The sequence below is a fragment of the Ascaphus truei genome, chromosome 5, assembly GCF_040206685.1.
Source record: "Ascaphus truei isolate aAscTru1 chromosome 5, aAscTru1.hap1, whole genome shotgun sequence".
NCBI lineage: Eukaryota > Metazoa > Chordata > Amphibia > Anura > Ascaphidae > Ascaphus > Ascaphus truei.
The window spans coordinates 183002328-183027750 of record NC_134487.1 but is presented as its reverse complement, the minus strand read 5'-3'; the positions used below and the strand labels follow the sequence as shown (position 1 = coordinate 183027750).

General features: G+C 43.0%; 1 protein-coding gene across 3 annotated transcripts in view; it reads right to left on the bottom strand.

Moving 5' to 3' along the window:
• Positions 1 to 25423, bottom strand: part of UNC5D (unc-5 netrin receptor D) — a 472283-nt gene that overhangs the window by 11624 nt on the left and 435236 nt on the right. For 2 of the 3 annotated variants that reach the window (XM_075601395.1, XM_075601396.1), the window contains 2 exons: positions 20913 to 21062; positions 2138 to 2302 (listed from right to left, as the gene is read on the bottom strand). In XM_075601395.1, coding sequence (XP_075457510.1) covers positions 2138 to 2302; positions 20913 to 21062 — 315 coding nt within the window. Of the gene's footprint in view, positions 1 to 2137; positions 2303 to 17368; positions 19715 to 20912; positions 21063 to 25423 lie in introns of those variants that run through there. The other variant, XM_075601397.1, reaches the window with a different exon arrangement.

Genomic DNA, 25423 nt, shown 5'->3' with positions numbered 1-25423 from the left:
AAGTAGAGAATTATTATTTGAGACCTATTAGCCAATTAGTGTGACATTAGTTGTAATACATTTATCTTCTTGCTGTTGTATAAACTTGATAGGGACAAATACGTAGATGTAACAGAGGCAAACAAAAGAATGTGTTTTCCTGCATGTTGCTACCATGATTGTTCAACTGGCAGTCAAAGAGCAGAGTGGGAGTGTAACGTGGTGATGTAGAGTGGTACATCGAAGTGCCCCATCATCCCATATCAATGTGAAGTTACCATGCAGTGAAATAACACAAATAAGGAAAGACTCTGTGGTCACAAGTTGAGAAAATAAGAGACACTTGGGCAGGGAGAAAGATGGGGACATAAAGGAGGAAACTGAGAGCAAGACATGAAAGTAAAGAAAAGGTTTGAGAAGCCAACAGGGTATTTTTAAACAGATTTAAGGGCATGGATTGATGAATGCAAGTATACAGAGCTACTGTGGAAGGATCAATGGTGGCACAAGAGTTTACTCTGTATTCAGAGTAATCACAATTCATCACAACATGACAAAGGCCTGTGTCATATATTGCATTTATCTATATTATTAATCCTCTGCTGAACCTATTCATATTGGGATATAAAATGGTCTCATGGTAGCATTCAGATTCAATATATCAGTGTTCTGAGTTCTGGGATGTAACTGGCAGATGGAACTTTGCACTAATGTAAAAGAAAATGACACTTAATAATGCTGATATCTTCACTGGAGACAGTTGACATCAATATCAGGTCCTGTCTCCATTTTTATTATGCTATCTGGCTCCTGCTTTACATGCCATTTTGATGAATATGAATTCTGTAGAAGTTAAAATTACAGATTTTCTTTCCCTTCCAATTTTAAATGCTACCTGTTTTTCTATTTTGTGCATGCTGTTCTGTATTCTGCAGGGTCTTTAGGGAAGGCTTTGAATGTCTCCAGAGCTTGTGTATTAGGGAAGACAGAAAACAGGCTAGACATCTCTTTTTAATACAGCTTACACTGAATCTGCACATTCAAATATGACTTGTGTTGTCATCACATTATAGGATTTATGCGAGGAAAAGACGCACTTACCTTTTGCCTGTAGCAGAATCAAATGTAAGAAGCTTATTCATGAACTTGCTAACATTAGACACTGACCAATTAGCTAGAGATGTTTACTGAAACTCCAATGTGACAATTAAAAGGCAAGATTATAGCCTCAAGTATACATTGTGATTGTCTTATTGTAGTATGTGTTATGTCTCTTCTGATTTCTCTTTGTAATCCCTCCCCATACAGAGAAACAGGGGAAGGACAGCTTGATACATTAAAACCAAGACATCTATGATAACATTTCTTCTCAGTATTAATTTTAAGACAAAATCAGACTGGACACATAGCACCATATACACAGTGTGTTTGTAGTATCTTGTAACAGTCAGTGTTACCATAAAATATCAATTTCATTACAGTTTTAAAAAGAATTACCCATTCCTCCAGCACAGAAGGAATTTTAAGGCTGTGTCCCCGCTAGCGCTGATCGGGCGACGCTTTCCGTGTTAACTTACATATATAGAAATATGTAAGTTCCTGCTCACGCGGCACGCGCACGCTCGTGCGCAGGCACACACGCTCACCCACGCTCTGCACTTACCACAACAAAAAAATGTGACTTCCCCGCGCGCTTAGCTGGCCTGCAATGCCTTCCCCCAACCCCTCTCACCTTTTCCTCTTTTCTCCTCTAGGTCCCTAATCACTCATCCTCAGCCCTTCCAACAGTATCCTCTCTCTCCTTCTGTCCCCTCCACCAAGGCAGGTGCAACATGGAGGCCCAGCCCACCAGTGCCAAAGTGAGGAACTCAAATTGGGGGCATCAATTTTCTTGGAGGGGGGGGGGGGTGGCGGAAGAACACAATGCATTAACTGCTGAGCAGTGCAACTCCATACGACACGTACTGTACCAACACAGAATAGTAAGTAATGGCCTATTCAAGTAAAGTGTCTTTCAGTTCGGAAAGTGTCTCATGGTGTACCACTTCTTAGTAAGTATGGCCCTGAATTAACAGCCTAAAACACAGCATTACTAATCTGCCAATAGTGCCAGTCAAACATATGTGGAAGTAGCCGAGAACGGAGGTCACCAACTCACCTCCAGAATTGACGTCTGGACCTGAAGAATCAGCTCGTGACCTTTGACCTGCCGGACGCAGATTTTGCAGGACAGTTGGGTGGTGGCAGGCGTGTAGCGCTCCAGGGAGAAGGCACAGTGCAGTGGCTGTTGGTTACTGCACCAAACACGGGAGAACGGGACCTCCTGCAAAACAAAAACACATGTGAAGCAAAAGAGGGGTATGCCCAGGACATACTTGAAAACGAGAGGTAACTCTCAATGTATTACTTCCTGGTAAAACCTTTTATAAATAAATAAATAAAGAGAAAAACTTACATTGTGTGTCTCTACATCAATGTATCAATGGGTGTGTCAATTGTAGGAGTTACTAAGTGCATGTTTTTAATTGGGCGATTCTGTCTGGTTTGCAATCTGCAACAGATATAAAAAGCTTTGCAAACAAGCATTATGCATATGGTGCAACAAGGTACATTTTTCTTTGCATTGACACATCTCCCCTAAGGAGTGTAATTTAATTATTACCAATTGAATCAGTTGACAACGTGCTCTGTGCTTTTCCATGGGGAATCTCTGCATTGAATCCTTTATATACTGCAAAGGATGCTGGGACTCGGGAGTTGCAGTTCTGACCCAATATTAATGTATGCACTGGATCTTTTGCATACTGCATGGGTTGTATGTACAGTATGTATGTATATCTTTATTTATATAGCAACATTTATATACATAGCGCTTCACAGCAGTAATACACGTGACATAATAATATAACACATAATGGGAATAAGTTCTTTAGACATAAAAGTAACATTAGGAAAAGGATTCCCTGCCCCGAAGAGGTTACAATCTAAGTAATAAGTAGGACGCATGCACAGAGATAGTAGGAAGATGTTCTGGTAAGTGCGTTGGCAAGGGGCCAAGGTCGATGTATGAGGTGTATAGCATCAACCACCTGACTACCCATATGCATTGCTAAGGAGGTGGGTTTTACGATGGGTCTTAAAAGTGGATAGAGAGGGTGCAAGTCGGATATTGTGGGACGGGTATTCCAGAGGTGTGGGGCAGTGAGTGAGAAATGTTTAGGATTGGAGAGGGCTTTAGATACAAAGGGGTAGAGAGAAGCTATCCTTGAGCAGAACACGAGTCGGGATGGTGCATCGCGAGAAATTAGGGCTGAGACGTAAGGAGGGGCAGAAGAGTGTAAAGATTTAAAAGTGAGGGGAAGAATTTTGTGACTGATACAGAATTTGATAGGAAGCCAGGAGAGTGATTCCAGCAAGAGATAAGCTGAGACAGATTTAGGAGAGAGTAAAGTGATTCTAGCAGCAGCGTTTAGGATAGATTAAAGGGGAGACAGGTGAGAGGCAGGAAGGCTGAACAGCAGAAGTCGAGAAAGGAGAGAATGAGGGCCAGCGTCAGAGATTTAGCAGAGCAACAGAGGACAGGGCGCATCTTTGCAATGTTATGGGGGGAGGGGGAACAACAGTTTTTTAGCTATATTTTGAATGTGAGAGAATAATGTGAGGGAGGAGTAAACGGTGACACCGAGGCATATGATACTGTGTGTATGATCGTGTTGCCAACAGTAATGTAGAAGGGCCAGGCTTGGGAGGAAGTATAAGGAGCTCGGTTTTCACATGTTAAGTTTGAGTTGGCAGAGGGCTATCCAGGAGGATATACTGTATCTGACTGACATTCAGAGACTATAGTCTGTACAGCAGGTGTAAGGTCGGGTTGAAATGTAAATTTGTGTGTCATCATCATAGAGGTGATATTTGAACCCAAGAGATCTGATAAGTTTACTAGAGAGCGTGTAAAGAGAAATGAGATGTGGTCCCAGGACAGACCCCTGGGGTACCCCCACAGAGAGATCAATTTAGGAGGTGTTAGCAAAGGAGACTCTGAAAGTACGATGGGAGAGGTAAGAGGAAATCCAGGATAAAGTTTTGTTATGGGTGTAGCCAGGTACCCTCCGGTCTCCCAGCGCTTCTGGTCCCCCCCTCCTACCCTCAGTGTATGCAGGGCAAATAGAATTGCTGGTAATTCTCGCTCCCAGGGCGCCGCCATGTTAGGTGTGCGTGCGCACGAGCTCAGAGTCGCGCATGCACAGAAGCTGCGAGGGTCGGGAAGAGCCCTGACAGGTTGCACATGCGCGGGGCAAGGTCGCGTCGGCCATGATAGTCACGCAGGCGCAGTGTCCTATGCGCACGCAGTCACAATGTTAATCAGGCAGCTCAGAGACTACAACTCCCATGATGCTTAGGGAGGAAGCTGCCTGGTGACACACGAGAGCCAATGGGATGGCTGGATTGCCTCTAAAAGAAGGAAAGACTACTGCCTGCTGGGACAGGATGTGGGAGTGCAGACAGGAACCTGAAGGAGCAGGTTAGGTCCACGGAGCAGTGCTCCAGGGGCTAGGCCAGCGGTATACCCCCAGGGCCCAGTTAGTCCCCTGAGACACTGTAGATAAGTGACTGTTTGGTGTAGGGAACGGCCTTATGACAGGGACTACTTCACTTACTCATAGGGAGAGATGATGCAAGACAGGTTCTGACTGTCAGTACAGCGTGTAGCTGGAAGAGTATCTGACTCAATAGCAGAGACTATTGGAACAAGGGATCATCCGGCTGGGGATCTCGCCCCTAGAGAGTCAGCGTGTGTATCCAGTTTTGCAGAGAGCAGCGTAGCTCATCGTGGGATCACGTTGCGGATCGGTTGATTGTTCAAGGATTACCCTGGTTAGGACAATAACCAGGAAGGTAGTATCTTAAGTGCACCAACGGGCCCCAACACAGGGAAGCGCTACTGCACCGACACACTTTATTCGAGCAAATACCCAGTATGTACCTGGCAGATACCTGGAATGCGCCGCTCCTCACCTCTGACAAGCCCCGTTGCGTTTGCCTTCCCAGCCTGGGTTCATGCCTGGCTGATGGGCGGCTGATCTGTTAAATGATAATGATTAGGATTTAATAGGCTGCAATGCTTCGCGTGTCTACCAGATGGCATAAATTCATGAATTGTAATGCAGTATATATATATATACTGTGCAGTATTGCAGCCAGCGGGAATAAAATGCTTCAATCCTTGCTGGAAAATAACCCAATGCACTCGGGCAGAAAACAGTCACAAACCTCAATACACCCGGGTATACCCGAATTCGTGGGACTAGCCGAGCTCGAATAAAGTGTGTCGCCAGTGTATCCCCACATTTACATTAACTCTATAGCTGGTGGACACTCAGAGGTTACGTGCCCTGGCACACATATTGCTACTCAAGGACTAAGGGTGTTGCAAGGACTGATATGTGATGTAATGCCATGACTGACATGCGGGGTGATGTTCTGATGTAATGATGTTATGCAATGATAAGTTTGCCTAAGTAAAGTATATGTTCAGTAAATACTGTTCTCATACAGCCGTGTGTGTTTACTGTATGGTTGTTCTGGTGAGGGCACACTCTCACCACGTTGGGATCCCTCATCAGTGGAGGCACTGCACCGAGTGTAAGTACACCCCAGGCTCCCTTTGGCGGAGGCTCAGGCCTCTGGTTAGCCTCACAGGTGACAGCAGTACCAGTAGTTATAGTACCCTAGGGGTAGACCCGCTACATGGGTACCAAGAGTATGGAGAATGCAAAGGAGAAGAGGGTGGTCCACACAGCAAAGGCTGCAGAGAGGTTACGTAATATGAGCAGAGTGTAATGACCGTTGTCTTTGGCATCATGGAAGTTTAGTTATTTTGTTGAGGGCTGTTAATTTATTAAATAAATGCCACTGGGATCTTTCTTTACTAACGCTTTATTTAATAAATATTTAAGAAATATATTTAATAATTTATATTATATTCACAAGTTCAGCACATTATGAAAGATTTATACACACACTCAATTGGTAAAATATTTACAGATATGTTTGCCTACATAATATATATATATATATATATATATATATATATATACATATACATGTAGAGGTATCAGTACCGTGTTAGCCGAGCTTCAATAATCAAAAAATAAATAGATGATACCGTTCTGTGGCTAACAAAATGCTTTTATTTGTGCGAGCTTTCGAGATACACTGATCTCTTCTTCCGGCGATGTTACAATGAATGAAGCAAGCTTTTGCATGGTAACAGCTTTAAGCACAGCCAGGGTTAAGATGCATAGCCAGAAAACCCACCCACAGACAGCCATTTCGACCCTGGCTGTGCTTAAAGCTGTGACCATGCAGCAAGTTTAAGCCTATAGGGAACCATGTTAAAAATGGTTTTGAAGCAAAAGGTGACACTGTGTGCCCATTTGCATGTCATTTCCCAGAATCCCTTGCTGCAGTGGAAGTGCTGTGTGCTGTGTGCTAATGGTGAAAGGCGGGGTTACAGACTTGTCTAAGGGCTGGGACCCGCTGCGCCCGGCGGCGCGGGGGCGGCCACACGAGAGTTCCCCATCAGCAGGGGAATCCTCCTGAGCCGGTCCCGGTCCCCCCTGGCTGCACAGCTCACTACACGCTGTGACGCGTCAGCCGCTAGGGGATTCAAGAGAATTGTAATCCCTAGCGTTGACGCGTCACGTGGTGTGGCTGTGAGCCAATGGGGAGGGGAGGCTTCGGGAGGAGAGGCTTCGGGGAGCGGGGAGGAGTGTGGAGGGAAAGCAGCGTGAGTGCCTGTCTGTGTTTGTGTATGTGTGTGCCTGAGTGCGTGAGTGCCTGACTCTGTATGTGTGTGTGTGTGTGTATGAGTGCCTGTGTGTGTGTGTGTGCGTGTGTTGCTTTTGATTACCTTCCATCAGCAGCTCCAGCCCAAGACCATGGAGGGAGGGGGGGGGGAGTAGCGGGTCCCTTCGCTCAAGCCACGCCCCCCCTCCCACTCAAGCCTCCCACTCCCGCCCACCTCCTGCTCCGGCTCCCACTCCCTACAGACCGCATATCGCGGTCTGTGTCTGTCAGCTCCCCGCCTGTCTGCAGTGCGGGCGCGCTGACTGAGGGAGCGGGGCCTTAGCCTAAGACATGCAAATGAGCATACAGGAATATTTCCATTATATATATGTATATCTATATATATGTATATCTATGTGTGTATATATATGTATATAGAGCATGTCATTTCCCAGAATCCCTTGCTGCAGTGGAAACACTGTATGCTGGGTGATAATGGTGAAAGGCAGGGTTGCAGACCTGCCTAAAACATGTGAATGTGCTCGATCTTTCTCTCTCTGTCTCTCTCTCTCTCTCTCTCTCTCTCTCTGTCTCTCTCTCTCTCTCTCTCTCTCTCTCTGTCTCTCTCTCTCTCTGTCTGTCTCTCTCTCTGTCTGTCTCTCTGTCTCTCTCTCTGTCTGTCTCTCTCTCTCTCTGTCTCTCTCTCTCTCTCTCTCTCTCTCTTTATATATATATATATATTGCATTGAATGAATAGGGAATGATAGTAGGATATGCAGGGGATAATTGGGGGAGGGTATAGGGTGAGTGATGATGGATCATGAGTGAGTGTAGGAGGTGATAGGGAATGATGGGGAGTGCAGGGGATGATGAGGGTGTGTGCAGGGGATGTGGAGTTGGACATTGATGGGGTACGCAAGGGACCATGGGGGGAGGTGCAGATCTTGTTTGTATAGGGGTAGAACTTTCCGTTTGAGAGGGGAGCGAGGATCAGGAGGTGCACATGTTGGGGAGAAAGAGCTGGGGATCCAGACAGGAGGGGGGGGAGACATTCTTGGGGAGGAGTAGGTGTGGATAAGGATCGAAGAGAGAAGCTGCTGGTGAAGAAAAGCTGAGTATCAAGATGGTGGAGAGAAGCTAATGGGAAGAAAGAGCTGGGATCGGGACGGGGAAGAAAGGCTGCCAGGATGAGATGCAAGGAGCGTATTTCCTTTGAGCCTGAAGTGAAAACAAGGTTCTGCCTCATTCAGGTACAGGCACTGAGGCAGAGCCACAGTTTGAATCATTCAAAACTGAAGTAGTTCAGGGGAGCATTAGATTTCCCCCCTGAACTTGCCCCTCTTCAATATTGTCTGCAATGAGGCTGATATTTACTAAGCATCTTCTAGTACAGGAAGACATCTTCTACTGAATAGCATCGCATAGTAATATGGCCTGATATCTCTTGCATGCCACTTACTGTAGGAGGTTAGAAGTTGCTAGTATGCAGACCTGTTTTTGGTACACTCGCAGGTGCTACAGTACCTGAGCTAAAGGTGACTTCCACTTACTCCTTCTGTGTTGTCCTCTCTATCAAATACATACAGTTGACTTGTTTTTCCCATATGACAGGAGGCACAAATAAAGTAATTTAGTACCTGTTACTACTGGGAAATCACAGAGAGGTCACACATATATATGCTAAAAGTCATGCTTCTACTTGTTTACCCAGGCATTTAATTAACAAACCACAACCTGTCCAGCATTTAATAGCTACAGTACCGTCCCATCCTGTAATGTATCTTTCCTTGTGTTTGGTGTCTTTTATATGAAGGTAGTGGGTGCTCCAACAGTTCTGGAATTTGTTATTATTTCTTATCCATAAATGAGTCATAAAGGTAAAGCTCTACTATGGAGTGGGTGTACTAGTAGGTGAGTGACTAGAGCGTGACACTTCTTAATTCTCCTGAAGGTGACAGAAACAATTATATTCTCACTTCGCCGTAACCTCATTAGAGACAAATGTGTAATGAAAGTCCAACACTCACCAAAGCTTTGTAGTAAATCTTGAATAGTAATATTTCCTCAATAAATCTTACCCACTCCTAGAGCCATCTAGATGTCCAGCTGCCGACAAGGATCCAAACAGCAACAGAATATGCAAAACATGCAAGTAGCAGCACAATGCCCAGGGAGCAAGGTGGTAAACAATTTAAAAATGTATTGTCTATCAAACATTACAAACAGGAGGTGTAGAGGCTCTACACCTCCTGGTTGTAATGTAGATAGACAATACATTTTTCAATTGTTTACCACCTTGCTCCCTGGGCAGTGTGCTGCTACTTGCATTTTTTGCATATTCTGTTGCTGTTTGGTATCTTTTATAGCCTTAAATGTTTTCTTCTTTTTTCCTTTTTTGGAACTGTGAAGCGCTTTGAGTCCCATTGTGAGAAAAACACTTATGTAAATACAGTTGTTGTTATTATTATAATAACCCATCCATATTTATCTGATGTGGACTGCAGTTAATAGCCATAGCGATCTATTTTATCTATAATAATTTCATTGACCTACCAAGCTGTACCATTCCATAAGAAAAGATTTGGTGCCAGAAGAGACCTTAAAGCCCACTAAAGGAGCCATCTCGAATGTTTTATTTTTTTTACATTCAAGGAACCAGGGAGTACCCCGGAACTGAACACTACGGGATCCCCCGGATTCCAAGATTTTTTACCAGTGTAGTAGTCACGATTGTCTTTCCCACCTCCAGGGATCTCAAAATTGGCATCAAAAATCCCTTAGGCCAATAGGAAGCTTCAATGTCATTCATTGTGGCATCCGATTGGGTGGCCCTTGAAAATGCCTTTCGAAAAGTCGGTGACTACACTGGTACGTATCGAGGAACTGGCAGCTGAATATAACACGGTTCCACTCCAGAGGAGCCCTGCCAGCTCCCTTGCTGTAAAAACGAAAAGAACAGTTGGTTTATTTGGCAAGATTGCTGCTTTAAAGTGAATAGCCTGTAACATTTCTTAAAGAATAGCACCACTTAATAAACAAGGGATAAAATGCTGTAAAATTAAGTTTGCGTTGCCTTATTGATTGTCCCTCTTTGTATTACTGTTAAACTTCCTGCCTCATTTTAGCCAATGCACCAATCATTGCTAATCAATAAAAATTGAGAAAGACAATCTACACTGCCTATCCTCTTGGGTTTCTCTAGACTATTGATTTTGGGAATGCAGTTTACTGTATCTTAAACAATGAAGGAAAGTTAAAAGGCGTCAGTTGAGTATTTTTACTTTAACGCACTTTGCTGTATCTCTCTAGTATAGAAAACCCCTTTGTGATTTTTAGCCCCTCTTAAATACAGCTCAACCCCCTTATAACGCTGTGCTTGGGTTCCAAAGAATCACATCGCGGTATAAGCGGATCGCGTTAGAAATAATGTACAATTGTATGTATTGTACAATAAAGTATTTAAGATACCAATAATCGTGTTGTAAAGTATTAATATATATGAAAATTGGGAGCCACGCTTGCATTGCGCTATAAGCGGATTCGCGTTGTAACTAATCACGTTATAGCGGGGTTGAGCTGTAATAGCCATCATCCCATTAAAGACGACAACAAACAAAAAGACAACTTCAAAGCCTATTGAATAAGGGCTTATGTATCAAGGCAATTTTATAGGCAGGCCTAAGGTGGCATAAACCTCTCTGGATAATGATCTGCGTTACATGCAAGTAACTTAATTAGCAAGCTGGTTACATTTCACCTGGCAGAAAACAGAATATGGTGCAGTGCATTAAAACAAACTTTTTATTACGTGTCGAAACACACACCGATTTTTAGTAGCTTTTCGTTTATTTATTTATTTTTGCTGTTTATTTTTTTCAAGGAGATTTTTCATGTGATAAAAATAAAATTGCATAACCAGTCCGCTGCTTTCCCCGGTAATTTCCATTTCCTCCAGCAGCTGGGAACCTCATTTGAATAAAAATTAAAATAAAACAATTTCCCAAATACTTAAAGCACTCCTGGCTGTGCCATATCCCATCCTCGTCTATTAGCTGGTATATATTTCTTCACAAGTGAATGGCTTTTCACAGCATCAAGCAATGCTGATTATATTAGAAACACATCCTAATTACACTTGAGTTCACGTTGCATTCGTAGCTAATGCTCTCTGCCTTATTATTACCATCTATACGCTTAACATGAGATTAATACCTGCATGTTAGTTGACTGGTAAATTGTAATTATGTTGCATCTTTGCTGTTTACAGTATCCTACTGGTATCAGTTGCACATTCTGCTCTCTTTGGGGTATTCAGTGATTTGTGACATTGTTATGACCTAGTAGTACTATACACGTGTAGCGGCCGTTATTACTCCCACTGGTCTGTTTCAGTGGGACACGCATAACAGACCACCAAGAGAAGCCTCCATTGAATCAGATGCGCAAGAAAAGGGGGTGGGTGCAATAAAGCCTGTTCATCTGTAATTAACACCGGGTTGCCACATCCTGAATAAGGGGAGAGGAATGTACAGTATTTCTCTCCATTCCCTCCTAAAAATTAGCATGCTGATGTATATAGTGATGCTGGAACTTCCTGCCAATCTCGTTTTACTGTGGGAAGATGTAACACTAAATAGCAATCTTTGTTTTTTTTTTTTTTTTTAACCTAAAAAAGATTTTTTTTTAACTTCAAATCTTAATCATTCTTTTTGGTTCGCATGTAACATTTCTATTTTCCTGTTATACTAAGCTAATGAAGTATTAAAATGGCTGCTAGGAATAGTTAACAAGAATAAAAAACATAACTAAACCACTTATTTTGAAAGAAACAAAAGCGTTGTGTTGGGGGCACAGACCTGCATCATAAAATATAGTTAACACCAGGCTTACTTTCCCCAACATATGTGGCCATTAGACAAACAGGAGCCGCTAAATGAAGTACAAATCCTTCCAAATTTCAGCTGACTATGGAAGTAATCTAACATGAATTTATATATATACAGGTAAACCCCGTTATAACGCGGTCCTCGGGGTCCACCCCGAGACCACCGCGTTAATAACGGGGTCGCGCTAATTTAAAAAAAAAATGGCCGCCGCGTGCCTGTTCGGGAGGGAGTGAGGAGGGAAGGAAGGAAGAGGTGTCCGGAAGCCCTACATGCGGGCCACATGCCTCCTCCCTCTCCCTCCCAGCCCCCTCCCTCTCCCTCCCAGCCACCTCCCTCTCCCTCCCAGCCCCTTCCCGCGAGAGGGAGGCCCGGGGAACAGAAGAAAAAAAAACTGCCGGAAGTCATCAGCTCCGGCGCGAGAGGGAGGCCCGGGGAACAGGTGATCAGCCGCCTCGACCCCTGCAGCACCAACCCCCCCAGCACCGTCACCACCCTCCCCCTCGCAGGACCGGGCCCCCTCGCCCCGCTGCATCGCAGGGTCGTCCTGCCACTCCGCCGCATCGCAGGGCCCCGCCACCCCCCCACCCCCCAATGACGTCCCACCCCCCGCCCCGGGCCGTACCGCCAACCTACCCCCACCTACCTGCCCCCCCACGCTGCACCGGGCCATCCCACCAGCCCCCACCAGCCCCCGCAGCATCGGGGGCCCCCGCAGCATCGGGGGCCCCCGCAGCCATCACCCCCCTCCACCGCAGCACCACCCCCAGCGGCACGCAGCGCCCCCCCCCTGTAGCCACATGCCTCACCAATCATCCCCAAGGTAAGGCTGATTTATGTGTGTGTGTGTGTGTGTGTGTGTGTGTGTGTGTGTGTGTGTGTGTGTGTGTGTGTGTGTGTGTGTGGTGTGTGCGGTGTGAGCAATGAGCAGTGTGTCAGTGTGAGCAATGAGCAGTGTGTCAGTGTGTCAGTGTGTGCAGTGTGAGCAATGAGCAGTGTGTGTGCAGTGTGCAGTGTGTGTGCAATGTGAGCAATGTGCAGTGTGTCAGTGTGTGCAATGAGCAGTGTGTGTCAGTGTGAGCAGTGTGTGTGCAGTGTGCAGTGTGAGCAATGAGCAATGAGCAGTGTGTCAGTGTGAGCAATGAGCAGTGTGTCAGTGTGTGCAGTGTGAGCAATGAGCAGTGTGTGTGCAGTGTGCAGTGTGTGTGCAGTGAGTGTGTGCAGTGTGTGTGCAGTGTGTGTGTGCAGTGTGTGTGCAGTGTGTGTGCAGTGTGTGTGCAGTGTGTGCAATGAGCAGTGTGAGCAATGAGCAGTGTGTGTGCAGTGTGTGCAGTGTGTGTAATGAGCAGTGTGTGTGCAGTGAGTGTGTGCAGTGTGTGCAATGTGCAAAAAAAAATAACTAAAAAAAAAAAATAAAAAAAAATTTAAATTTTTTTTTTAAACGGGAGCCACGGGAAAACCGCGTTATAACCGAATCGCGGTATAGCGAGGCGCGTTATAACGGGGTTTACCTGTATATATATATAGGCAATACGATACCGTATGAGCGAATATCAAAGGCAGCACTCCACGAGGTAGTCAAGGTGATGTGAGAAAGGTCCCGTGTGTAGGACCGAAACGTTGGATATGATGTCTCACTAAATACAAAAATTTTTTTGACTACCTCGTGGAGTGCTGCCTCTTATATTCGCTCATACGGTATCGTATTGCCTATTTTGTTCATACAGGATTTGCACCCACCTTGATTTACCTGACGGAGTGCCTTGTTCTCATTTATTCACTATATATATATATATATATATATATATATATATATATATATATATATATATATATATATATGTGCTGATAGGCTGTAAGTGCTTGCCCCATATGGATAATATAGACATACGTTACCGTTCCAAGGTCTGGTAAAGCAAGAGACAGCACTCAATTGTAGAAAACTTCACAAAGTGTATTGGTGAAAATAGTGGTACATCAAGAAACCCAACGTTTCGGTCCTCCAAAATGGGACCTTCCTCAGGGGGGTTTATATATGTATCTCGAAAGCTCACACAAATAAAAGCATTTTGTTAGTCACAGAACGGTATCGTCTATTAATTTTATATATATTTATCTGTACCGTGTTAGCCGAGCATAAAAAAAAAAAAATAATAGACGATACCGTTCTGTGGCTTACTAAATGCTTTTATTTGTGTGAGCTTTCGAGATACACTGGTCTCTTCTTCCGGCGATGTTACAATGGATAAAGCAAAATAGGTTTTTACATAAAAACAGTCCATCCTGGAATGTATCTGACTGAAGCCTATCCCCCCCCTGTGCAGTATGCGATTTATGACTTAAGGTGTTAAATGGTCCCTGAATGTTAGTGATGTAAGAGTATGTATGTGTGTGTGTGTAAATGTGTGTAAATATACATTTATAAAGCACCCACAGTGTATACAGCGCTTTACAAAAGGTGTGTATGTGTGTGTGTGTGTGTGTGTGTATGTATGTGTGTATGTATGTGTATATGTGTATGTGTGTGCATATGTGTGTAAATATACATTTATAAAGCACCCACAGTGTATACAGCACTTTACAAAAGGTGTGTATGGAGTGGGAGTGTATACCAATGGTGTGGGTAGGTGTAGAAATGTAAAAGGGTGTTGCATTACTATTATTGTGTGTAGATACTATGTGGTCCCTATTGGTATAAAGGGATAGAATTACATTGAACATTTGTATGTGTAAGAGACAGCGGTGTATGCATTCATATAGCACAGAATGTATAGACATGGCCTTTATCACTCATGGGAAGAGAGTTCTCTTGTGTCAGGGCAGTGACTCATGAAACTGCGGTCTCGGTTTAGGACACCGCTAAGTGTCCCAAACAGTTGCATACATTTGTATTCATGCAACCATGTCGCTTTTGGTGTTCAAAGATTACCTTTGAGTATGGCCACCTTCAGATCGTTCATCTTATGGTCAGAGTCAGAAAAATGTTTGCCGACAGGACTGTCTCTTGTTCCGTGTGTGATGCTGTGGCGATGCAGATTCATTCTCTTGTTTAGCCCCTGTCCCATCTCACCTATGTAGTAGCAGCCCCCTGGGCATTTCATGCACTTGTTAAAGAACACAAAATTGCTGGAGGAACAGGTGACCTTCCTCTAATTTTGTACTCCAGATTCCTCTGTGGTATTTATATTGTGCCCGCTGTTTGGAGCATTGCACAGGTTTTGCATCTTGGGTCCTGGCATGGTCTTGTCCCGCATTCAGTTGTACTGTTGAATACTTTACTCCTCACCACAATTTTCTTGAGATTATGAAGTGGTCTGTATGATAATAAGGGTGTTTCAGGGAAGACCTGTTGCAATCTTGTATCTTCCTGGAGAATGGGTTGTAGTTATCTGGTGATCTTGCATAGGGCTTCTAGGTGTGGGTTATATTTGACCACCAAAAGTACCCTGTCACCCTCTCTTCCCATGAGTGCTAAAGGTCATGTCTATACATACTGCACTATATGAATGCACACACAGCTGTCAATTACACATACAAATGTACAATGTAATTCTATCCCTATGTATCAATAGGGACCACATGGTATCTACACACACTAATACTAATGCAACACCCTCTTACATTTCTACACCTACCCACACCATTGGTATGCACTCACACTCCACACACATCTTTTGTAAAGCCTTATATACATTGAGGGTGCTTTATAAATTTATATTTACACACACACTCACTCTTACATCACTAACATTCAGAGACCATTAAACACCTTGAGTCATAAATCGCATACTGCACAGGGGGAGGGTTAGGCTTCAGTCACAGATACATTCCAAGATGCACTGTCTTTAAGTAAAAACCTCTCTTGCTTTATCCACTGTAACACCTCCGGAAAAAGAGATCAGTGTATTTCGAAAGCTCGCACAGATAAAAGCATTTAGTTAGCCACAGAACGGTATAGTCTATTCGTTTTTGAGATTATATATATATATAATCTCAAAAACGAATAGACTATACCGTTCTGTGGCTAACTAAATGCTTTTATCTGTGCGAGCTTTCGAAATACAATGATATATGATATATGATATATATGATATATATATATATATGAGTACGTTAACATCCAGCAGGGCAGCAGAACAGCAAAGAGAGGCAGCACTCAGAGCTAAGTCAGCAAAATAATGTATTGAAACACACAAAAATCAGATGTTTCGATCCCCAGAGATATCTTCTTCCTGGGGGTGTGCACACCCCCAGGAAGAAGATCCCTCTGGGGATCGAAACGTCGGATTTTTGTGTCTGTTTCAATACATTATTTTGCTGACTTACCTCTGAGTGCTGCCTCTCTTTGCTGTTCTGCTGCCCTGCTGGATAGTAACGTACTCTTTACATTATTTATGGGACTAGCACCAGGCCTTTCTGGATTTCTACATTGGAGTGCTTGCTGCTTTTTTACCTTCTTATATCTATATCTATCTATATATATATATATAAGAAGGTAAAAAAAGCAGCAAGCACTATATATATATATATATATATATATATATATTCTTGTTGTTTTATTATTTAAAAAACAAAAATCTATCGATCACTCAAATGTTACTTCATATAAACATAAGGCCATTTGGTTATTTTGCTGCTAGAGAAGATTGCCTGTTTAAAATGCTAATGACTGGGTTGGGTGTGCTAGACAAAGCCTGATCTGATGGTTGGAATGATGAGAAGGTGAGATGAATTAACAGTGTGCCCTTCCAGAGCACTGCAATGCCATTTTTCTATTACAGAAGGAGTTACATTAGGTAATACGATTAATGCAAATCAATGTGATACTGTATCTCCTAATGAGGAAGTTTGATTTTGGACCTAAACTTCCATATGTTATCACTTCAAAGGTGATTTGTCTCCCTTTCTCACCTGGATGCTGTTAATGAAATAAGCATGTTTAACATGGGCTTCAACATCTTAATATACTTTGCCCTTCATTAGAGTAGTTAGGGCAGTGGGCTAGAGAAGGATCATTGTTCCATTAAAGTTTTTTACATCTCTCCGATGTGGATGAGTTTATGGGTTCTTTTTGTGTTATTAACAACACAATCATGATCAGGTGTCAATACAGCTACTGGAACTTTACTGTATACTTGTAAGCTGTGGAGATTTTTTTAAGTGGGCTTTGTGTATTCTCTGTCTTCTTTACTGTGTAGAAGCACACCTAATAGGCCGTATACATCTTCTATATTTGTGGTTACTGGCTATGTTTCAGTGGGTTGGTCTACCTTGGTGCTAATGCATTGCTGGCCCTACTGGCATTGAAGAGGTTTGAAGATGTCAACCGCACCAAAAAATCAAGGTATGAGATTCCACAATTGTTATCAGTTGGTGATATGCTCTCTTTGTCACTCTGTTTTTGTTATAATGGGATTGAGGTCCATATTCATTAAATACTGTTATTCAACAAGACACCTTCCACTAACAGAAGACACCTTATGGCCCTTCATGTGAATGCACTATAAAGTGTGTTGTGCAATAGCACTGGTTGCCAAATATGGGCCCCAATGCACATTGTATCCAAGCTAGTATTATAGAAGATGATGTTCGTCCAAAGAAAATGGTTAATTGAATGCAATCACTCTAAGGAGAAATGAAACAAATGACACTGACTATTACCTCGCTTTCTTGTGTCTTAATCGAAAACTTTTTTGGACAAACAAGTCTGACTTGAAAGACTACGGCTCCATTGAGCCTGTAACACTGTAGGATTGATGATTTCCTGAAATGAGTAAGATTTCCCAGGCCTGGAGTATAAAATAAAAAGTAAGCACTGAAATAGTGATACATTTTTATTGGACTAACAACACAGGTCTAACCTCTTCATGGTGATATTTCTGCACCTGACTTGTCCAGTGGGATATTTAATACAAAAGACAATCTATCATGCCTAATGAAAAGTGTGCAATGGTACATTTAGGGCAGACTGTTAGTCAGTAGGGTCTATACTGAAGAGATTTGTCGAGCAGGTGACCCTGGTTCAAATCAGTCACAGCTCCTAGCGATCTTACACAAGTACAACAAGCACCAATATTAGCTTCTACAGGTCAGAGACTTGCAACGAAAACTCAATTCTTATACTACTGTAGGTTGTGTACATTGTTAGCCCTAAAGAACAAAATGGAATATTGTTAGACCTATCTAAGTGTTAAAATGACGGAGAGGTACAATTTCATACACCCCATTATAATATGTGCTTACATAGGGGGTTACTCATTAAGGACCATTACAGGTTAATGCACCGGGACTGGCATTAACTTAACTTGAATGAGATTTTACGCTTTCTCTTAACGGGCCTTAGTGAATCACGCCCATACTGTAGTTCTTCCTATTAACACTACCATAAACACACACACAGAAAAACAGGCGAATGCATTAAGTGCACAAGATTAAACTGCCTCCTATTTGTCGTCTAACATCAAAAGTACCTTAATGCATCAAATCCATAGACTTCATAATGAAGTGATGCGCTGTGGCCCTTTAATACAGTTTGTGTTCCTAAATCTAGACCCTGCTCCCTAAATCATCGAAGCCTCAGTACGCCACTTCTACCCAGTGCATTTTATGATACTTCAGCATATCACTTTCCTTTTTTTATATACTGTGCTGTTATAAAGTAATGGTTCTTTCATCTGCATTTTATCTTCCAGCTGTAAATTTTAATAGTTACTTAGGACTACGGCACTCATGGAACTTTTAGCAGTGTACGGATCGGATACACCATAAAGATTAATGCCTAAGAATTTACATGGTTATAATGCCTCTCTATTTTTTTCATGGCACCCAGCAGTTCCATTCTGCATCGGAAAGTAGAATATATTTTGCCAAGTGAAGCCTGAGATTTTGCATACCCTGAAAAAATAAGCATATTTACTGTATATGGCATATATCACTTTGGGGAAGGTTAGGTTTGATTGAGTCGCAGTGAGGCTTCCACATCCTCATCAAATGAATCTCTTGTGAGACATATATATATGTTTACTCTTGTCTTTGAAAGCAAAACCACGAGAGTACGGATATGCTCAACAGAAAGTTTGTGAACTAGGTGACATTTGTCCCTTTTTTCCAACGAAAAATATAGTGAAAGGGGCAACCTTTGCATTTTTTTTGCCAAGAATTAAAAATCAATGTACAGTAAATTCAAAAAAAGAAGCAAATACAGCTCAACCCCGTTATAACGCAAATCCGCTTATAACGCGATGCAAGTGTGGCGCCCAATTTTCGTATTCATGAATACTTTACAACACGGTTAGTGGTGTCTTAAATACTTTATTGTACAATGCATACAATTGTACATTATTTCTAACGCGATCCGCTTATAACAGCGGTATAAGGGGGTTCAGCTGTAGCACTAGGTCACATGATGCTTTGCATACTGCAATTTTTGCAGAGCAAATATTACATTTCTTGCACATTCTCTAGAAATTTGAACTTTCCTGAATTTTGTGAAAGTTACAAACGTAAGCTAAAAACGGCAAACAACATAACAAAGCAAATTTGAAGACATTTGCACAATTGTATTCCTTGACATCTTGAGAAGAATGTATTGCTGTATTCAGAGACTTTAAGGGTAACATATTAAAGGAAGTGATGATGTTAAAAAATATAATAAGTTCTCTTTGCCCTCACTCATGTAAAGACCCATTAGTAGTCTTTCTGGTTGCGGTGGCATCAGGAGTTTACAGCAGGGAATCCCAATGCCGGTCTTGTAGATACTCATCAATAAGTAAAAGGTTTTCCAGCCGCACATATACACGTAGATGACTATTCATTTATCATGGCTTTTTATTGCAGATCATTGTGACAGATTCCAGCATTTTCGGGGGACACATCCCCTTCAGCAGGTGAACATAAATCACTCAAGTGGACCTCTAACTACCAAACAATAAATACCCTCCCTACACCAAGTGCCCACTCGCTCACGGATGAGCACACCCCCTCGTAGATTCGCAAAAATGAGTCATTTATATGCTCTTTATGAAGGGACCCGGAGACGTTGTGCTAGAAACTGTCATGATGATCTGCAATAAAAAACAATAATAATTTAAAGTAGTGATATGATAAGTGCTTTGGAAATTGGACTGAGAAGTATTTTCATGATATATGTATACCGACATCATGTACTGCTTGTTTTTTTATTGAACAGTCTTGTCTTTTCTTCCTGTAATCCTCTTTTAATAGTGTTTACTGCTTTTATTTCATTGTTTCAGCAAACTGTGTTTGGAAGTTCTTTGAACACTGATTTAATTCACTTGGAATGTCTAGTCACAGAGCAAACCACTCTTCAAAAGAATGGTAGACAAGTGTCTATTTGTATAAAACAGTTTTAGGGGTGGTAGAAAGTAGCAGGCTTAATCTTTTCCATTTGGTTAGATGATAATGATATTGTGCACCAACACTGCCATTGTATCCTGTTTCCTGGGGGAACAATGAAGCATGCTCCATCTGTACATAACATGCCAGAAAGACGTCGAGTAAATGTTTATATCATTTCCTTGTGTTCTATGTAACACAGTTAGGGTAATCAACATTTATACTATTTTGTTTTGGGGAATATACTTTACTCATTTATAAGATAGGTATTTTAATGTCAATGGGTATATTAGTTCACTTTTCAGCCATTGGAAAATGCTATAGTGTTTTGCAGTTTCTTGTAGAGTGTAGGTCAAAGGTCTCTTCTAGCATGATTTGGTGATATCCAGCAGTAGTTGCTTAGCTCAACAACTTCTTCCTTAGTGTATTATAGTGTCAGATGGCTAATATAAACTTCTCATTTGGTCACTATAGCGTTGGTGGGTTATAGCCTCACATCTTATTTGGGAAATGGTATTGCTTTGACGCTTGTGCTCATTGATACTCAGTGAATACTCACAAACCCGTAAAAATATATATGGGAAACAGTTGTGTGTCGATGATACTTCTCCTGCAGTACCTGTTTTGCTGACCTTAAGATTCAGTGTCTGTGCACACCCAGGGGCTCGATAGCTTCCACTTTATGCCATTTGAGAGATCCTAACAGACTCCCAAGTATCAGGCATATGAATGGACTCTTCAGTGTTTTATGTCATTACAGCATCATCTGATACCCTCCCTACAGCATATGCATTAGCTATTAATCAATTTGTATTAAGTACAAAAAAAGCCCAGATTATTGCTCACCATGTCTGCAAGAGGTCAGGAGAAGAAGATCTATAGAGTAAACACAAATGATTTTTGTACCTGACATGCAGTAAATGGTTTGATCCTCCAGAGGAAAGGAGGGATGTCAAGGACAGAAATCTGGATGCTAAAAGTATTCCCCTTGAAATGAAGCAACTTTGGTTCTTCCAGTAGCTGTCCACCTTGATGCCTTTCATCGGAGAGCACTTCCTACAACAGGAAAAAGAAGAAATCAATAAGATGATGAACCCACAGGGTTTTAGAAGGTGGCTGAGTGGCATTTTGAATAATGTCACCTTCCTTGGCGAGCTATATTAAAATGATCATAAAAATGGTATAAAGACAAAAGAATAATGCTATTAGTGTCAGGACTGGCCACATATTACTCAGACTGCCTTTTAGCTGTAATGGCATGCCAGCAGAATTCTAATAATACACACACAAGCACACATACATATTTCTATCTATCATCTACATATCAAGAGAGAGAGGGAGGGAGGGAGGGAGAGACTGTCCATTGTCCTACTTCCTAGAAAATCCCTAATGTTACCAATGTTAAACACCCATATTAAAGATTCCCACTCCTACCCCTGCGGTATTGAATTTTCTAAATATATTCACACACACACGCGCACACTTATGCTGAAAGACTGTTCCATGCTATTAAATGTAATGTAACTATTCAGTGCAAACGCAGATCGATACCAGGCATTATTTCTGACTTTAGAACGTCTCAATCTTTTAGCTGGCGATGGTAACCCAACAGCTGTGGTGCCTTGTTTTTTATGCGAGTAATACAATATTACAGCAGTGTGGTAAGAACTTTTGTGAGGGTGCATGAATAGATTGTATGCTTATTTAACTAGTGTTTTTATAGAGGGAAAGAAAGTACTACACTTTTGTAAAGTGCTCTATGCTGATAATTAATACATACCCAACATATTTGTGAAATGCGATTTACTCATCTGGGGTTCTTTATTAATCTACATAGTGCCATAAACTCAGTTGCTAAATTAGCAAAATCTAAAAAAAACAAAAGATTTTATTTACATTAAAAATTGATTTTAACACTGCTTGGAGTTAAGTTTTGAAAGGTACCAACTACCACCTAATGCCTTAAACTTACCACTGTCATCGGTTCACTTCGGTGCTATGAAGGAATGCACTTTTAATAATAAAAGAGAGAGAGCGCGAGAGAGAGAGCTCTCTGTGTATTTCTTCAGTGACCTCATGAATATGATGTTTGAAATTCAGTCAAAATATACATATGCAGCTACTTATTCCAGAAGGCATCCTGTGTAACTAGCTTACTCACTGTGTTAAACCTATTTTCCTGGACTGCCACTGCTACTGTAATGTACAACTGCGTGTGCACACAATTACACTTGAGCAGCAAAACAACAGCAAGAGGTATGTTAATTGTTAAGAAAAGGCTGTCGTTTTATACAAAGGCACCAAAAAAACGGAAGAAGCTGTCCCTGCCCTTCTCTTCATACCCTGAGGAGCGAGCGTTTCATTACAGCTGGAATGGCGCTCGGTCAGCTGGCAGCAATTTCACACCCAGCAAAAAAATATATATCCTACTTTTCATTAACTGCCTCTGGGCCTCCCTTTGAGTTAAAGAATAGACATTCCTCACAATTGTAGGTCACTTCAATTGGAAGGGCAGGGGGTTTCAAAGTGCCGGCAAACACTTGCTGAGACTAAAGTACCAGCAACCGGAGTTTAGAAGGGAAGGAAAGCATGCAAACTCTCTAATCTTCTTGAGTTGTTCTTTGCTTTTAAGTTGGCAAGAGGATACTTTGCCGGTAATATTGTATCTCTCATATGATCTAGCAGCCATAATAATATCTTTAAAACCTTTCTTTATTGTGGAAATGTTACAAGCGGGGAATTAAAAAAAAAAAAAAAAAACATTGTAGAAAGGTGTTGATCAGCTCTATTTAACGTATTAACCATTTGAATGGCGGAGGGACCGCGGCATCAGAGTGCAATGGCCCCTCCTGCACTTGCGATCACGTGATCACTCCATCACAAGTTATCCCCCTTCCGTTCCTCATCAGTGTGTCCACGTCCTGCCCTTCGATGCGATCTCCCCTAGCAAAACAGGGTGCCAGACCCCATGACGTAGTAGCTACATCTTAGGGAAATTAAAGGGTCAAACATGCCACTGTCTTTACTTCACTTTTGTCCTCAGAGGGTCTGACCTTTTAAGCATCAGCCTGTGCAAAAGAATCACACTAGTTGACATGCAAGTGATTACGTGGAGGATGCATTTCTAAGAGGTTAAGATACTGATTGATAGAAACAGTTAATGTACAGCTTTTATACGCATGGCATCATCGAAAGCATACATTTAATCAAGTCGTCATCTTTCACCATTCGGCACTTCGGCCACTCCAGTAGTGATCACATGATGCTACTAGGCCTTGGATGCTGGAAGCAGAAGTGGAGGGTGTTCCACTTCCATTTTGATAGGGCTGGGTTCTCCTTCAGAGCAGTCAGCCTGATCATCCCCGAAAAAACTAGCAAGTGCCCCTGACATCAGGGCCGTCTTAACGTATGGGCACGCTGGGCAGTTGCCCGGGGGCCCCACAGCATAGGGGGGCCCCACGCGCCGGGCCCATGCGTCTCCACCAATGCTCTCCCCCCCGCCCGGCACCCCAGCTCGCTCTTAGGGTTGCCAGGTGTCCGGTTTTGAACCGGACGGGCCGGTATTTGATTCCCCTGTCCGGTAAAATATGAGATAATACCGGACATGGGATAGAGCAGGGCTGCTGCTGCTAGCGGGCTGGCAGCTTCTGATTGGTAGCTGCTGTGTAATTCAGCCAATCGGGAGGTGGCAGGAGCCTGGGGAGTGGGGCCAAAGAGCGGAGGAAAAGCATGCAGCAGAAAGGTGAGGCTGTGTCTGTGTCTCAGTGTTTGTCTGTCTATCTGTGTCCTGTCTGTGTGTCTCAGTGTCCTGCCTGTGTGTGTGTGTTTGTGTCTCAGTGTCTGGCCTGTGTGTGTTCTCAGCGTGTATCTGTCTATCTATCTGTGTCCTGTCTGTATATGTGTGTGTGTGTCTCAGTGTGTGTGTGTATCTGTGTGTGTGTCTGTCTGTGTCCTATGTCCTGCCTGTATATGTGTGTGTGTGTGTTTGAGTGTCTCAGTGTGTCTCAGTGTGTGTTTGTGTGTATTTGTGTGTGTGTGTGTGTGTGTGTGAGTGTATGTGTGTGAGTGTATGTGTGTGTCTGTCTTTCTGTCTGTGTCCTGTGTCCTGCCTGCCTGCGTGCGTGCGTGCGTGCGCGTGTGTGCGTGTGTGTGTGTGTGTGTGGTGACAGAGTACATACAGTACTGGCAACTTTGTTTAATTGCTCACTCACCCTTGCTTTTCTTTTACTATACTAACAATCTTCCCATTTTCAAGATCTATTAAAAATAACAATTGTAAATTCTCAGAAAGGCTCCATATCTCAGCTCTCATCACAGCAGCATTGCAATCTCTGCAGCACTCTTACTTACAGTTCATCCCCAAGAAGGCAGAGCAGGTTACTTATTCAATGGCATGATTTAATATGCAATTTAAAGCTGGATTTTGAAGTGTAAATTTGAAAGCTACTGTACTGCTAATGACAGGAAGGGGGGGTGAGAGGATGAAGGGATGGGGGGTGAGGATGAAGGGAGGGGTGAGAGAGGAGGGTGGGAGGGTGAGAGGACAAGGGGGTGTGAGAGGACAAGGGGGGTGGGAGGGTGCGAGGACAAGGGGAGAGAGAGAGAGGATGAGGAGGGGGTGAAACAATCTTGGAATTTGTGGGAATTTGTGGGAGGAGCAGTAAGATTAGTATTGCTCGCCATGTACAGTATGACTGCAGGTCAGTTATTTATAAACGACCTGACATTACATCATTTGTTCTAAATTTCACTCCAAGCATGCACCAATTTGCACTATTTCATATTCTATTTCCTAAAACAATCCTCGGAAGGGCGCTCCCTCCCAAGACTCCTCCCCAGATTTTGTACAAAATAGAATATAAATTGGTGCAAATTGGTGAATACTTGGAGTGAAATTTAGAACAAATTACATAACAGGTCAGGTCATTTATATATAACATTCTTCCCCACCAACGATTCTCGAGTGCGTCGCACCTTTCACCATTGTGTCCAGTATTTTTGGACAAGCCACCTCGCAACCCTACTCGCCCTCCCCCCGCCCGGGACCCTTGCTCTGCTCACTCTCCGCCCGCCCGTCCGGCTCCGCTCGCTCTCCACATGCCCGGCACCCCAGCTCCGCTCGCTCTCTGCCCGGCACCCCGGCTCATGTCACAAACGCTCGCAGCCTAGCAGTGCAGCACTTCCAGTGCCTGCTGCTGCTAGTGAGCGCGTGGGAGGCTGGGAGCGACAGTGTAGACAGGACCCCATGCACTGCTTTGCTCGAGTTCCCCTAATGTTGTTACGATGGCCCTGCCTGACATACCTAATACATTATAAGGGCCCATTGGGGCTGGCAAGGCCGGCATGATGGCGGTGCCATCAGTGCGACTGCACCTGGCCCCACGCTTACAAAGGCCAGTGCTCTTCCCCAAAACAAC